Below are 16,426 nucleotides of genomic sequence, written 5' to 3'. Positions count from 1 at the left end.
CTGGTTATACTCCAATATAAAATAAAACGTTTTTTTAAAAAAGAGCTTTTGTTTATGCTAATTACGTCTGTCCATGTTTACCCTAGAAACTTAAAAAAAACTTATCTTTAAAAGAAGAATCCATTAGACATTAACAGACTTTAGAATATTTAACTGTATTTTACACTTTAACTATATTTTAAAGAGAACTAAACATTACAATTATAATCACATAGAAAAAAGTGCTAATTGAACACATCAAGCACTGAGATCCTTTGAAAGTCAAGAAAAAAGTAAAATTATAACATGATAATTCTATAATTTAACTTATTGGAAATTAGAGACCATGGAGCCTTCATATATAAAATATCTGGCACATTATGTACTTTAGTTCTTGTATTGTTTTATCATTTGTTCCCTACCTGTTTTTCTGCATGTCCATATTCAGGTCCTTGAGTAGGTAAAAAGTAGGAAATCTGGCCATTATTCTTGGCTCTCTCTATTAGAGACATAGCTGTTCTTACAGTGGCATTTCGAGCATGTACAAATACCATCACCTAAAATAAAGGAAAACAGTGGATTTAATATTCACATTCATTAACAGATAGCTTAATATTGGTCTGGAAATCACAGTATATAAACAACTATTAACTTTTCAAAATAAACCCCTAGTTTATGAACATGTCAACATTTGCTTATTTTAGAACAAATTGCATTTGGATAAAGGCAAGTTAAATAAAAGTCAATACTATGGTTTTGTTTATCATTAATCCTAAAAAATAGGCAGACGTCAAAATGAAATTAATGGATTATATAAAATGTGAAATTTAATTTATGCATTTTTCTTTTGAAGATGTGATTCATTAGCACAATCATATATTATGAGGACAGAGTATAAAAACATACTAGAGCCTTATTCTCCCCAATCAATGAAACTGCCAGTATCATTAAGATGTTTAAGGAAACTGAAAACAATAAAGATCACTTTTCCAAATATCAATACAGTTATGTAAAGTTTAAAAAAATAAAATAAAATTTAAAAAAAAAAAAAAATAAAAAAAAAAAAAAAATAAAGATCACTTTTCTTTGGATGAAATCGTGTCTAAGAACAACCTTTTAAAATAGAGTTTAGGGGACTGCTGGAGAAGACAAAGCTTCTAGAGAGGTATTTGGAATTTTCTGTTGTGGCAGCCTTTCTACAAAGTGACAGTGGAAATCTGAATTAGGGGAAGTTGAGTGTCTGGATGCTTCCTCAAGAGGAAGAGGATAAACGTCCTTTCAGGGATAGTAGTCAGGCAGAAAAGAAAGTAAAATCGGGGAGTGACTGGCAGTCTGCATTTGCTGTCTGTCAGGTCCTGCCTTCTCTTCTATGTGATGTTTCTTCTTTGGTCTCCACTCTCCTGTCCCCTCCCTTCATAGTTGAACCCCAGCCTTCTGAAAGAGCCATGACTAATTCCTAATTTTTGCCTCTCCATGTTTTTCTGTCAACTGTGTTTTCCCAGAAGCTGGAACTTTGGTGTTATCTCAGGCTACACATTTAGAAGGATATGTAACAGACTGCTTTCAGTCAGAAAATTAATACGCTCATGGGAGTTGACCTGAGTAAGAGATCATTTTGACCTGCATACACTTCCAACAAAAGTGAAAATGGGAAGGAGGTCTGACCAGAAAGGAGACAGAATGATACAGATCGAGAGCTCATGCTATATAATTAACCCATAGTAACCTTTGACTGTGTGGATCACAATAAACTGTGGAAAATTCTGAAAGTGATGGGAATACCAGACCACCTGATCTGCCTCTTGAGAAACCTATATGCAGGTCAGGAAGCAACAGTTAGAACTGGACATGGAACAACAGACTGGTTCCAAATAGGAAAAGGAGTACATCAAGGCTATATATTGTCACCCTGCTTATTTAACATATATGCAGAGTACATCATGAGAAACGCTGGGCTGGAAGGAGCACAAACTGGAATCAAGATTGCCGGGAGAAATATCAATAACCTTAGATATGCAGATGACACCATTCTTATGGCAGAAAGTGAAGAGGAACTAAAAAGCCTCTTGATGAAAGTGAAAGAGGAGAGTGAAAAAGTTGGCTTAAAGGTCAACATTCAGAAAACGAAGATCATGGCATCTGGTCCCATCACTTCATGGGAAATAGATGGTGAACCAGTGGAAACAGTGTCAGACTTTATTTTTTTGGGCTGCAAAATCACTGCAGATGGTGACTGTAGCCATGAAATTAAAAGACACTTACTCCTTGGAAGGAAAGTTATGACCAACCTAGATAGCATATTCAAAAGCAGAGACATTACTTTGCCAAAAAAGGTCCATCTAGTCAAGGCTATGGTTTTTCCAGTGGTCATGTATGGATGTGAGAGTTGGACTCTGAAGAAAGCTGAGCACCAAAGAATTGATGCTTTTGAATTGTGGTGTTGGAGAAGACTCTTGAGTCCCTTGAACTGCAAGGAGATCCAACCAGTCCATTCTAAAGGAGATCAGTTCTGGGTGTTCTTTGGAAGAACTGATGCTAAAGCTGAAACTCCAATACTTTGGCCACTTCATGCAAAGAGTTGACTCATTGGAAAAGACGTTGATGCTGGGAGGGACTGGGGGTAGGAGAAGGGGACGACAGAGGATGAGATGGCTGGATGGCATCACCGACTCGATGGACATGAGTTTGGGTGAACTCTGGGAGTTGGTGATGGACAGGGAGGCCTGGCATGCTGCAATTCATGGGGTCGCAAAGAGTCGGACACGACTGAGCGACTGAACTGAACTGAACTGAACCTTATACTGGGTTGGCAAAAAAAGTCTGTTTAGGTTTTTCGTGACATCGAATTGCAAAGCTGAATGAACTTTTTGGCCAACTTAATGATTCACTTCAGTTCAGTCACTCAGTCGTGTCCAACTCTTTGCGACCGCGTGAACTGCAGCACGCCCGGCCTCCCTGTCCATCACCAACTCCTGGCGTTCACCCAAACTCATGTACATCGAGTCAGTGATGCCATGCAGTCATCTCATCCTCTGTCATCCCCTTCTCCTCCTGCCCCCAATTCCTCCCAGCATCAGGGTCTTTTCCAATGAGTCAACTCTTCACATTAGCCCACAATAAACTTGTCAAAGGGAATGTTTCACATATGGGATCTGATAAAATTCACAGTGAAGTAAAATCTGAGATAACTATTGTTCAAGAAACTGGAATACTTAAGTGACACTCATTTAGGGTGTATTAAAAGTAAAGGAGAATGGATATTCTGGAGAAGACCAGAAGTTACTCAACGAAAATCTCCCAAAGTGTTTACAGAGAAAATAGAACCAGCATGCTAGGTCATTTGGTAAAATTTAACATAAGTATACCACGGCCTTCAAGGACATAAAGCTGGAGTATTCACACTTTATCAGTGCTCTAAGGAATGGGCATATTTAACTCAGATGACCCGTATATCTACTACTGTGGGCAAGAATCCCTTAGAAGAAATGGAGTAGCCCTCATAGTTAACAGAAGAGTCTGAAATGCAGTACTTGGGTACAATCTCAAAAAAACCGAATGACCTCTGTTCATTTCCAAGGCAAACCATTCAATATCACATTAATCCAAGTATATGCCCAACCAGTAATGCTGAAGAAGCTGAAGTTCAGTGGTTCTATGAAGATCTTCGAGAACTAACAAGTATACCTGTGGCGGATTCATTTTGATATTTGGCAAAACTAATACAATTATGTAAAGTTTAAAAAAAAAAAAAAAAAAAAAAGATGTCCTTTTCATTATAGGGGGCTGGAATGCAAAAGTAGGAAGTCAAGAAATACCTGGAATAACAGGAAAATTTGGCTTTGGAGTATAAAATGAAGCAGGGCAAAGGCTAAAAGAGATTTGCCAAGAGAATGCACTGGTCATATAAAATATCCTCTTCCAACAATACAAGAGAAGACTCTACACATGGACATCACTAGATGGGCAACACTGAAATAAGACTGATTATATACTTTGCAGCCAAAGATGGAGAAGCTCTATACAGTCAGCAAAAACAAGACCAGGAGCCAGCTGTGGTTCAGATCATGAACTCCTTATTGTGAATTTCAGACTTAAATTGAAGAAAGTAGGAGAAACCACTAGACCTTCAAGTATGATCTAAATCAAATCCCTTATGATTATACAGTGGAAGTGACAAATAGATTCAAGGGATTAGATCTGACAGACAGAGTACCTGAAGAACTATGGATGGAGGTTCGTGACATTGTACAGGAAGCAGGGAACAACACCATCCCCAAGGAAAAGAAATGCAAAAAAGCAAAATGGTTGTCTGAGGAGGCCTTACAGATAGCTGAGAAAAGGGAGAAGCCAAAGGCAAAGGAGAAAAGAAAAGATATACCCATTTGAATGCAGAGTTCCATAGAATAACAAGGAGAGATAAGAAAGCCTTCCTCAGTGATCAATGTAAAGAAATAGAGGAAAACAACAGAATGGGAAAGACTAGAGATCTCTTCAAGAAAATTAGAGATACCAATGGAAAATTTCATGCAAAGATGGGTTCAATAAAGGACAGAAATGGTATGGACCTAACAGAAGCAGAAGATATTAAGAAGAGATGGCAACAATACACAGAAGAACTATACAAAAAAGATCTTCATGACCCAGATAACCACAATGGTGTGATCCCTCACCTAGAGCCAGACATCCTGGAATGCGAAGTCAAGTGGGCCTTAGGAAGCATCACTACGAACAAAACTAGTGGAGGTGATGGAATTCCAGTTGAGCTATTTCATATCCTAAAAGATGATGCTGTGAAAGTGCTGCACTCAATATGCCAGCAAATTTGGAACACTCAGCAGTGGCCACGGCACTGGAAAAGGTCAGTTTTCATTCCAATCCCAAAGAAAGGCAATGCCAAAGAATGCTCAAAATACCACATAATTGCACTCATCTCACATGCTAGCAAAGCAATATTCAAAATTCTCCAAGCCAGACTTTAACAGTATGTGAACCGAGAACTTTCAGATGTGCAATCTGGACTTAGAAAGGGCAGAAGAACCAGAGATCAAATTGCCAATATCCGTTGGATCATCAAAAAAGCAAAAGAGTTCCAGAAAAACATCTATTTCTGCTTTATTGACTATGCCAAAGCCTTTGACTGTGTGGACCACAACAAACTGGAAAATTCTTCAAGAGATGGGAATCCCAGACCACCTGACCTGCCTTCTGAGAAATGTGTATGCAAATCAAGAAGCAACAGTTAGAGCCGGACATGGAACAGACGGGTTCCAAAATGGGAAAGGAGTACCTCAAGGCTGTATATTGTCACCCTGCTTATTTAATTTATATGCAGAGTACATCATGCGAAATGCCGGGCTGGATGAAGCTGGACTCAAGATTGCTAGGAGAAATATCAATATCCTCAGATATGCAGATGACACCACCCTTATGGCAGAAAGTGAAGAAGAAATAAAGAGCTTCTTGATGAAAATGAAAGAGGAGAGTGAAAAAGTTGGCCTAAAGCTCAACATTCAGAAAACGAAGATCATGGCATCCGGTCCCATCACTTCATGGGAAATAGATGGGGAAACAGTGGAAACAATGTCAGACTTTATTTTGGGGGGCTCCAAGATAACTGCAGATGGTGACTGCAGCCATGAAATTAAAAGACACTTGCTCCTTGGAAGAAATGCTATGACCAACCTAGACAGCATATTAAAAAGCAGAGACAGTACTTTGCCGACAAAGGTCCATATAGTCAAAGCTATGGTTTTTCCAGTAGTCATGTATGGATGTCAAAGTTGGACTATAAATAAAGCTGAGAGCCGAAGAATTGATGCTTTTGAACTGTGGTGTTGGAGAAGACTCTTGAGAGTCCCTTGGACTGCAAAGAGATCTAACCAGTCCATCCCAAAGGAGATCAGTCCTGAATGTTCATTAGAAGGACTGAGGCTGAAGTTGCAACTCCAATATTTTGGCCACCTGATACGAAGAGCTGACTCACCGGAAAAGACCCTGATGCTGGGAAAGATTGAAGGCAGGAGGAGAAGGGGATGACAGAGGATGAGATGGTTGGATGGCATCACTGACTTGATGGACTTAAGTTTGAGCAAGCTCTGGACGTTGGTGATGGACAGGGAAGCCTGGTGTGCTGCAGTCGTGCTGCAGTACATGGGGTCACAAATAGATGGACATGACTGAGTGACTGAACTGACTGACTGAACTTATTTTCTGATAACTAATGTGATTTGAAAAGAAATATGATCATAAGCGTATTTCTGAAGGGAATGATAAAATGTATTTCAGTAAGTTTCATGGATACTTAGAAAATTTTTTGATTTCCTTATTTTCAACCACCACTGCCAAAAAAAAAAAAAAAACAAACCCAAAAAATAAATCTGCTTTTCATAGGCTTTCTAGCTTTCTGAGGAGTCATCTTTACCTCAGAGGATGCCAAAGATATGTTGACATTATGTTCATTATGATATTTTCATAATTCCTGACATAAATTGTTTAATACTAATTTAGATAGAATATTCTGTTAACCATAATGCTGTGCTGAAGCTTCACCAATTTATAATCTGTCAAATTCCACCATCTTGTCTTCTTAAAGGTAAGGGCATTTCAACTATGAATTTCTTTTTAAAGGGTAAGTAAGGCAGACTTTTTTCTTTTATATAAAAATATATTTGACCACACATAAAATCTCATTTACCCCAACATTAAATTTTAAGAAACTCTCAATTAGAATGAAGTTATATTTTATTATTTTATTTACTTAAATTACTTATATTTTATTAATTTGCTTAAACATTTCTGGGCATGCAGTCACTACCAACCCCTGAGAAAACTGCTATGAAAAAGAGACAAAGTCCCTATCCTCATAGAGATGGGAATCTTGTGTGATGGATTCAGTTCAGTTCAGTTCAGTTGCCCAGCCGTGTCCGACTCTTTGCAACCCCATGAATCGCAGCATGCCAGGCCTCCCTGTCCATCACCAACTCCAGGAGTTCACTCAAACTCAAACTGGATTAAATAAGCACAAAATATTTTTTTTTAACTTAATATATATTTATTGGCCATGTGTGTGTAAAATACTGTTGAGAGACATAGGAAAATAGATAAGGCATGGTCCCTTCTATACAATTTAAGGAGGGAGATAAAACTGGAAATAATTTAGGGAACCAATCCAAAAGACAGATGAAGTGTGGATAACAGCAATGGTAAACATGGAGCTAGTTGGTTTTTTTTTTTTTTTAGTTGGTTTTCCGTATTCATCTTTGCCAAGATGCATACACATACCTACTGAGTGCCAAACAGTGGCCAAAGCACCAGGGAAACTATGAAAAGTATGTCCAAAGCACCAAATTGGAGCTACACTGTTATGGCAAGATAGAATCACTAGGAATTGACCCTTCCTGGGTGTAGAAGCTGGGTGCAGTCTGCATGGAAAAAGCTATGGTAGTCTATAGAGTATTTAGCCCTTGTGGTTTTAGTGTGTTAGCTTGAAGTAGATTCTCTTTCAAAGTTTCTTACACTGAGGCCCAGGGGCCACTTCCTCAGAATTACTGCTGGGGCTTGTTAAAATAGATTTCTCAGTCCTTTCCTAAAACTGACCTGAGTAAAAATATCAAGCGGTAGGGGCTAAAAACTTAATTATTAACAACTATTGAGATCACCACTGTATTACTGTGTGAAAACAGTTAATGATTACCACCAACTTAGTTTTCTTTTTCTAAATTAAAAGGAGTTCAAAAGGAAACATAAGTAAAATCACCACTACAAAGATTCCCTAATAACCTATCTTTATTTACCTATACATATGAAATATCAGATATTATTAAGATATGTTATATAATTAGTATTGCCCCAAGGTCATTTTCCAGATGGGCAAGAGTTTTAGAATACAACAAGATTTCTATTCTCTATAACTCAAATACCATATTATGTAAATCCTGTTAAAATAACAGATATGGAAAACATAAGGGAAAATAAAATATGACCCTAAATCTTCATTAATTATTTCAGTCTGACTTGTCAATATATCATTTTGCAAATTGTCTTCTACTGCAGCCAAGAGAAATATTAGTTACAACTTAAAGTAGCAATTTCTTTTTATTAAAGAATACATCATGTCTTGTTCAGTAAAATAAACTCTTTTTCTTTTAAGAATTTTCTGTCTAGAGGCTTCAATAGAAGCCATTACAAGGTTTTGGGTCTCTATAAACATACTTGATTTTATGGTTTGCTAATTTGGTTAATTAATTTAAATAGGCTCATATGAAAATGATAACTAACAGAGAGGACAGCACTGTTTCATTTAACAGAAATAACTCCAAATTAATCTTAGAAACACTGCTGGTAACCAAACAGCAGTTAAATGGGCATGTGTCATTAAAATAAGATTAGAAGAGTAGATTCAAGTCAATAATGCTGATAAGTTTTAACTGTTTTATTGAACTGCTTATGTTTTTAACTTGGGGTTTGTTAGGTTAATGGAATTAAAAATATTTTATATACTTATTTTTAGTTTAAAAAGCCATTTAAGAATGTACCAGGGAATCAGTTCTGGACTAGGAAAGAAAGTATGTGAATTTGAGTTCTGGTTCTGTTATTTGACTTGTCAAAGAAACTGTTTTTCAAATAAGATGCTGATTAAAATTAATGAAAAGTAAAAGTTCAGACAACAATCACTCACAGTACCAAAATGCTAAAGTAACTGATACTGTTTCAGTGTATTCAAAGGAAAGAAGGACATATCATCTTAAAAAGACAATTCTACTTTGCAGTTTGTTAAATAGCAGTGTGAATGAGAACACATTATTTTATCTCTGATCCTCATTTCCTCTATGACATAGTTACTAGTGTCACAAGATTACTGTAAGGATTAAAGGATATCCTGTAAGTGAACTACTACATTTAATAAGACAACAGTGCTCAAATTTTAGAGAGGGAGAGGGTGGGAAGATTTGGGAGAATGGCATTGAAACATGTAAAATATCATGTATGAAATGAGTTGCCAGTCCAGGTTCGATGCACGATACTGGATGCTTGGGGCTGGTGCACTGGGACGACCCAGAGGGATGGTATGGGGAGGGAGGAGGAAGGAGGGTTCAGGATGGGGAACACATGTATACCTGTGGCGGATTCATTTTGATATTTGGCAAAACTAATACAATTATGTAAAGTTTAAAAATAAAATAAAATTAAAAAAAAAATTGAGAACCATCAAAATCACCTGGCAGGCTTATTAAAAATACAAACCATTGCTCCTTCCCTCGATACCCTTTCTATAAGTAAGTCTGAGGCAAGACAAGAATTGGCACTTTTAACAAGTTCAAAGGAGATGCTAAAACTCTTTGTATAGGAATTTGGAGACCCTTAGTCAAAGCTGGTAAGTATTAACACCATGATAAAAGTAATAAACATTAATAAAATTAATTTGACCCCAAAGACCAAAGGGTTAGATCAGTGAATGAGTACTATAAATTGTCACCTATATAAACATTTATTCCTCATCTACGCAAGTGCGTGCATATCTAACACCATGTGCTTGGTGCATGCATGCTCAGTAACGTCCAACTTTCTGAGACCCCTTGGACTGTATAGCCTGCCAGGTTCCTCTGCCCATGGAATTTTCCAGGCCAGAATACTGGAGTGGGTTGCCATTTCCTCTTCCAGGGGATTTTCCCAACCCAGGGATTGAACCTGTGTCTCCAGCACTGGCAGGCGGATTCTTTACTGCTGAGTCACCTTGGAATCCCCATCTCACACCACAGAAAATAATTAAAAAGAACACTTCAACAACCTTGGAAGGGTGTTGTGCCAGATGAACTAGGAATAAAAGGAGATTAACAGAAATATTTAAGCCTGAGATTATTTTACAACGGGAGGAAGGCCAAAGATTGACTGTAAAATCTTGAATGAAACTCTCTTCCCTAGACATTTCCACTAAGAAGGAAGAATCAACATAACTGAAAAAGATACAACAACATGGCAGATAGATGTCCAATAGGAAATGCTGCTGAGAAATATAACATTCTGTAATATATGGTATTGGCTATTGCAGTGATTAAAGAATAAGGCTTGAGGGTGAGGAAGTTTATGTCATGGTGTTCATGTTAGGACTCTAACCACCATAGCCATTTATTTGTTTTGCTCTCAATTCTTCCTAACATTCTTAACCCAGGATCCTCAAGAGAAATAAGCCCCAATGATCTAAACAAACAGTGATTCTAAAAATGTGTCCCTAGACCAAGAGCATCAGTATCCTCTGGAAACTTGTTAAAATTACCAATTAATAGTATCACCTCACATCTGAGCCAAAAATGAGGAGGATGGGACCAAGCAATCTGGTTTTATAAGTCATTAATAAGATGAATGTTAAAATTTGAGAGTCCAGGGAAATGGCAGCCATTGGAAGTAAAAAAAAAAACAAAAAACAAAAACAAACCCCTAAACCTGTCCTCTGTGCATTTAAAATGATTCTATAAGTACTATCTTTAGGAGAATGGAGAAAGTAGCCAAATCATTTTCTATGATGTATAGTCTGAATGAGGAGTGCCACTGCAGATAGATTTCAGATTTATATACCACAAGGGCAGGCAGGCAACAAGATCATTTTTATTGCTGTGATTATATTAACTTATCTGTGATATCAAGTAAATGTAATTTTAAAAGGCTTCATTCTGATTGCTGTGAATCAGTTTTCATTTTAGTCCTGCCAATACTGACCAGTTGAAGACACTGGTCATCTGAAGATCTTTTTCACATCTATACTAAGTTTCCTCATTTATTTTTTCATTTGCAATAGTATTCCTTTACTTAGAAATACCATAATTTATTTAACCAATCCTTGTTGTATTTACGTTGTTTCTAATCTTTTCTTATTTAAAGTAATGCTGTAATAAACAACTCTGTATACAAGTAATTTCATATGTTTGTAGATATTTTCCTAGAAGCCAAATTGTTGGGTCAGGTATATATGACAATTGAACTATGTCTCTATTTTGAATATTGTCTATTTTACTATTGGGCATTTTTGCTTATTATTTTTTAGGTGCTCTTACAATATAGAAGATAGTATGTTTTGTCTTTTTTTCTACATTGCAAATATTTTGTTCTAGTCTATGCTTTATCTTTTGACTGTTTATGATATCTTATTTAGTATGGAAATGGTTATATTTTTCTTTAAACCTGTCAGGATTTTCCCCTATGACTACTGGGAAATTCATAGGCAAGAAAGTTAAAATAGTCATCAACACATGAAGAGGTACGGGACTTCATTAGTACAGTGTGGCTCTCGAAATCCAATGAAGGGCACAAGAAGAACTGGATTTTGTTCTTGTACACACACACACACACACACACACACACTCATGCACATGCACAGGTCTGCAAAGATATCTACAGAGATATCCATAATACAGTGGTACGTAAAAAAATTAAATTGAAAAACAATTTCCATAGCATATTTCGGAGTATATTATAAAGTGTGTGTGTGTGTGTGTGCATGTTTAAAAAGAGACATATATGAATGGACACCCACAAAATTAATTAACTCACAAATGAAAATAGGATGGGAGTATAAAAAGATAATCTTTTCTCTGTATATCTTACATTACTTGTCTTGCCCACTGAAACAAGCCTTAAGTTTTATAAACATATAAATTATATTGAAAATCAGCAATGATCAATAATGGGGTTGCAAAGTATATTTATGATATACTACTGTACTACTATATTTGATGTGATTATTTTATTGGTAAGGGATTTATAGCATCAAAGTAAAAACTTACAGAACACATATTTAATAATGGACTTTTAAAGGGTAGTGGTTGTACTTTTGATCAAAAAGTTTTAGTTTACCTGGAAATGCTTTAGGAATAAAAGAGAGACATGCTTTAGCAGAAGAAAATTAATAGTACTTCCTAGGAAAGTATAATATACAGAGGTCAAAGGCACAGAGAAGACACCAAATCCATATGGATTTGGTGAATACAGGCTCTAAGTAGAAATGGACATTAGACAGATGAGCAGTAATAGTTGGAAAGGTAAAACATAACCACATTATGACTGTATACAATAAAAAAATTCATTCAAGATTCAGAAAAACATGATAAACCACTGAAAACAGTCAGTTCCGTTCAGTTCAGTCACTCAGTAGTGTCCAACTCTTTGTGACCCCATGAACTGCAGCATGACAGGCCTCCCTGTCCATCACCAACTCCCACAGCATACCCAAATTCATGTCCATTGAGTTGGTGATGCCTTCCAACCATCTCATCCTCTGTCGTCCCCTTCTCCTCCTGCCCTCAATCTTACCTAGCATTAGGGTATTTTCAAGTGAGTCAGCTCTTTGCATCAGGTGGCCAAACTACTGGAGTTTCAGCTTTAGCATCAGTCCTTCCAAAGAACACCCAGGATTGATCTCCTTTAGAATGGACTGGTTGGATCTCCTTGCAGTCCAAGGGACTCTCAAGAGTCTTCTCCAACACCACAGTTCAAAAGCATCAATTTTTCGGCGCTCAGCTTTCTTCAAAGTCCAACTCTCACATCCATACACGACCACTGGAAAAACCATAGCCTTGACTAGATGGACCTTTGTTGGCAAGGTAATGTCTCTGCTTTTTAATATGCTGTCAAACTAAGATCATGGCATCTGGTACCATCATTTCATGGCAAATAGATGGGGAAACAGTGGACACAGTGGTTGACTTTATTTTTCTGGGCTCTAAAATCACTGCAGATGGTGATTGCAGCCATGAAATTAAAAGACGCTTACTCCTTGGAAGGAAAGCTATGACCAACCTAGACAGCATATTCAAAAGCAGAGACATTACTATGTCAACAAAGGTCCGTCTGGTCAAGGCTATGGTTTTTCCAGTGGTCATGTATGGATGTGAGAGTTGGACTATAAAGAAGGCTAAGTGCCAAAGAATTGATGCTTTTGAACTGTGGTGTTGGAGAAGACTCTTGAGAGTTCCTTGGACTGCAAGGAGATCCAACCAGTCCATCCTAAAGGAGATCAGTCCTAGATGATCATTGGAGGGACTGATGTTGAAGCTGAAACTCCAATACTTTGGCCACGTGATGCGAAGAGCTGACTCATTGGAAAAGACCCTGATGCTGGGAAAGATTGAGGGCAGGAGGAGGAGACAACAGAGGATGAGATGGGTGGATGGCATCACCTACTCGATGGACATGGGTTTGGGTAAACTCTGGGAGTTGGTGATGGACAGGAGGCCTGGTGTGCTGCGGTTCATGGGGTCGCAAAGAGTCAGACGTGACTGAACTGAACTGAACTAGGTTGGTCATAACTTTCCTTCCAAAGAGTAAGCGTCTTTTAATTTCATGGCTACAATCACCATCTGCAGTGATTCTGGAGCCCCTAAAATAAAGTCTGACACTGTTTCCACTGTTTCCCCATCTATTTCCCATGAAGTGATGGGACCAGATGCCATGATCTTCATTTTCTGAATGTTGACCTTTAAGCCAACTTTTTCACTCTCCTCTTTCACTTTCATCAAGAGGCTTTTTAGTTCCTCTTCACTTTCTGCCATAAGGGTGGTGTCATCTGCATATCTGAGGTTATTGATTTATCTCCCGGCAATCTTGATTCCAGCTTGTGCTTCTTACAGCCCAGCGTTTCTCATGATGTACTCTGCATATGTTAATTAAGCCGGGTGACAATATACAGCCTTGATGTACTCCTTTTCCTATTTGGAACCAGTCTGTTGTTCCATGTCCAGTTCTAACTGTTGCTTCCTGATCTGCATACAGATTTCTCAAGGGGCAGGTCAGGTGGTCTGGTATTCCCGTCTCTTGAAGAATTTTCTGCAGTTTATTGTGATCCACACAGTCAACGGCTTTGGCATAGTCAGTAAAGCAGAAATAGATGTTTTTCTGGAACTCTCTTGCTTTTTTCATACAGAGTACTTAAAAATTATTTTTATGTTAGACAAAGATTTTAAACAGGGCCATTAAAAAGTATGTCATCATCATGAAAATAAAATGTGTTTTTATAAGGAATATATATTACATGATGACAAAAAAAAAATGACTCAAGTTAGTGTAAAAGAAAAAGGTGGATAAAACACTGGAAAAACCTAAAGATGATTTTGGAACTGTAAAGTGAAAGAACGATGGAGAGGACATTTTAAACGGGTAAGGGTATTAAAAGGAAAAGGAGGGCCATGTTGTTTATGAAGAGTGAAGATGAATGAGAAAGTGTTAATACTTAGGGAATGTTCCCTGAGAAACAGTGTGATTGTTTAAGACAGATCTTATAAAAGGGATTTAGCTAGAGCAATCAGAGAAGAAAAGGAAATAATAGGAATCCAGATAGAAAAGAAGAGCTCTCACTGTTTGCAGATGACATGATACTGTACATAGAAAACCCTAAAGATAGTATCAGAAAATTACTAGACCTAATCAGTAAATTTAGCATAGTTGCAGGATATAAAATCAATACACAGAAATCATTTGCATTTCCATATGTTAACAATGAAAAATCAAAAAGAGAAATTAAGGAATCAATCCCATTCACCAGTGTAACAAAAAGAATTAAATATCTAGGAATAAACTTACCTAAGGAGACAAAAGAACTATACACAGAAAATTATAAGGCCCTGATGAAAGAAGTCAAAGATGACATAAACAGATGGAGAGATATTCCATGTTCCTGGGTAGGAAGAATAAATATTTTGAAAATGACTATACTACCAAATGCAATCTACAGATTCAATGCCATCCGTATCAAATTACCAAGGGCATTTTTCACAAAAGTAGAACAAAAAATTTCACAATTAATATGGAAACACAAAAGACCCCGAATAGCCAAAGCAGTCTTCTTTCTTGAGAAAGAAGAATGGAACTGGAGGAATCAACCTTCCTGACTTCAGATTATACTACAAAGCTACAGTCATCAAGACAGTATGGTACTGGCACAAAAACAGAAATACAGACCAATGGAACAAGATAGAAAGCCCAGAAATAAACCCATGCACCTACAGGTACCTTATTTTTGACAAAGGAGGCAAGAATATACAATGGGGCAAAGGCAGCCTCTTCAATAAATGGTGTTGGGAAAACTGGACAGCTACATGTAAAAGAATAAAATTAGAACACTTCCTAACACCATACACAAAGATAAACTCAAAATGGATTAAAGACCTAAATGTAAGATTAGAAACTATAAAACTCTTAGAGGAAAACATAGGGAGAACAGTTGATGACATAAATCAAAGCAAGATCCCCTATGACCCACCTCCTAGAGTAATGGAAATAAAAACAAAAGTAAACAAATGGGACCTGATTAAACTTAAAAGCTTTTGCACAGCAAAGCAAACTATAAGCAAGGTGAAAAGACAACCCTCAGAATGGGAGAAAATAATAGCAAATGAAACAACTGACAAAGGTTTAATTTTTGAAATATACAAGCAGCTCATACAATTCAATCCCAGGAAAACAAACAACCCAAACAAAAAGTGGGGAAAAGACCTAAACAGACATTTCTCCAAAGAAGACATACAGATGGCTAAAAAACACATGAAAAGATGCTCAACATTGCTCATTATTAGAGAAATGCCAATAAAAACTACAATGAGATATCACCTCACACTGGTCAGGATGGCCATCATCAAAAAGTCTACAAATAATAAATGCTGGAGAGGATGTGGAGAAAAGGGAACACTCTTACACTAGTGGGAATGTAAATTGATACAGCCACTACACAAGATGGTATGGAGATTCCTTAAAAAAGTAGGAATAAAACCAACATATGGCCCAGCAATCCCACTCCTAGGCATATACCATGAGGAAACCAAAACTGAAAAAGACACATGTATCCCAATGTTCATTGCAGCACTATTTACAATAGCTAGAACATGAAAGCAACCTAGATGTCTATCAACAGATGAATGGATAAAGAAGTTGTGGTATATATACACAATGGAATAATACTCAGCCATAAAAAGGAATGAGCTTGAGTCAGTTCTTATGAGGTAGATGAACCTAGAACCTATTATACAGAGTGAAGTGAGTCAGAAAGAGAAAGATAAATACCATATTCTAATACATAAATATGGAATCTAGAAAAATGGTACTGAAGAATTTATTTACTGCACAGCAATGGAGAAACAAACATAGGGAATAGACTTATGGACATGGGGAGGAGGGAGGAGAGGGTGAGATGTATGGAAAGAGTAACATGGAAAGTTACATTACTATATGTAAAATAGATAGCCAACAGGAATTTGCTGTATGGCTCAGGAAACTCATACAGGGGCTCTGTATCAACCTAGAGGGGTGGGATGGGGAGGGAGATGGGAGGGAGGTTCAAAAGAGAGGGGATATATGTATACCTATGGCTGATTCATGTTGACGTTTGACAGAAAACAACAAAGTTCTGTAAAGCAATTATCCTTCAATTAAAAAATAAATTTAAAAAAAGAAAAAAGGGAGAAAA

At 37.1% G+C, this 16,426-nt stretch overlaps 1 protein-coding gene across 6 annotated transcripts in view; it reads right to left on the bottom strand.

The window, feature by feature from the left end:
• ASCC3 (activating signal cointegrator 1 complex subunit 3) overlaps positions 1-16,426 on the bottom strand; it is a 351,170-nt gene that overhangs the window by 147,281 nt on the left and 187,463 nt on the right. For all 6 annotated transcript variants that reach the window (XM_055535388.1, XM_055535387.1, XM_055535391.1 and 3 more), the window contains one exon: positions 402-536. In XM_055535388.1, coding sequence (XP_055391363.1) covers positions 402-536 — 135 coding nt within the window. The remainder of the gene's footprint in view (positions 1-401; positions 537-16,426) is intronic.

This window comes from Bubalus kerabau, chromosome 9 (genome assembly GCF_029407905.1).
Source record: "Bubalus kerabau isolate K-KA32 ecotype Philippines breed swamp buffalo chromosome 9, PCC_UOA_SB_1v2, whole genome shotgun sequence".
In the NCBI taxonomy this organism is placed as follows: Eukaryota; Metazoa; Chordata; class Mammalia; order Artiodactyla; family Bovidae; genus Bubalus; species Bubalus kerabau.
This window is presented reverse-complemented; position numbering and strand designations above follow the sequence as displayed.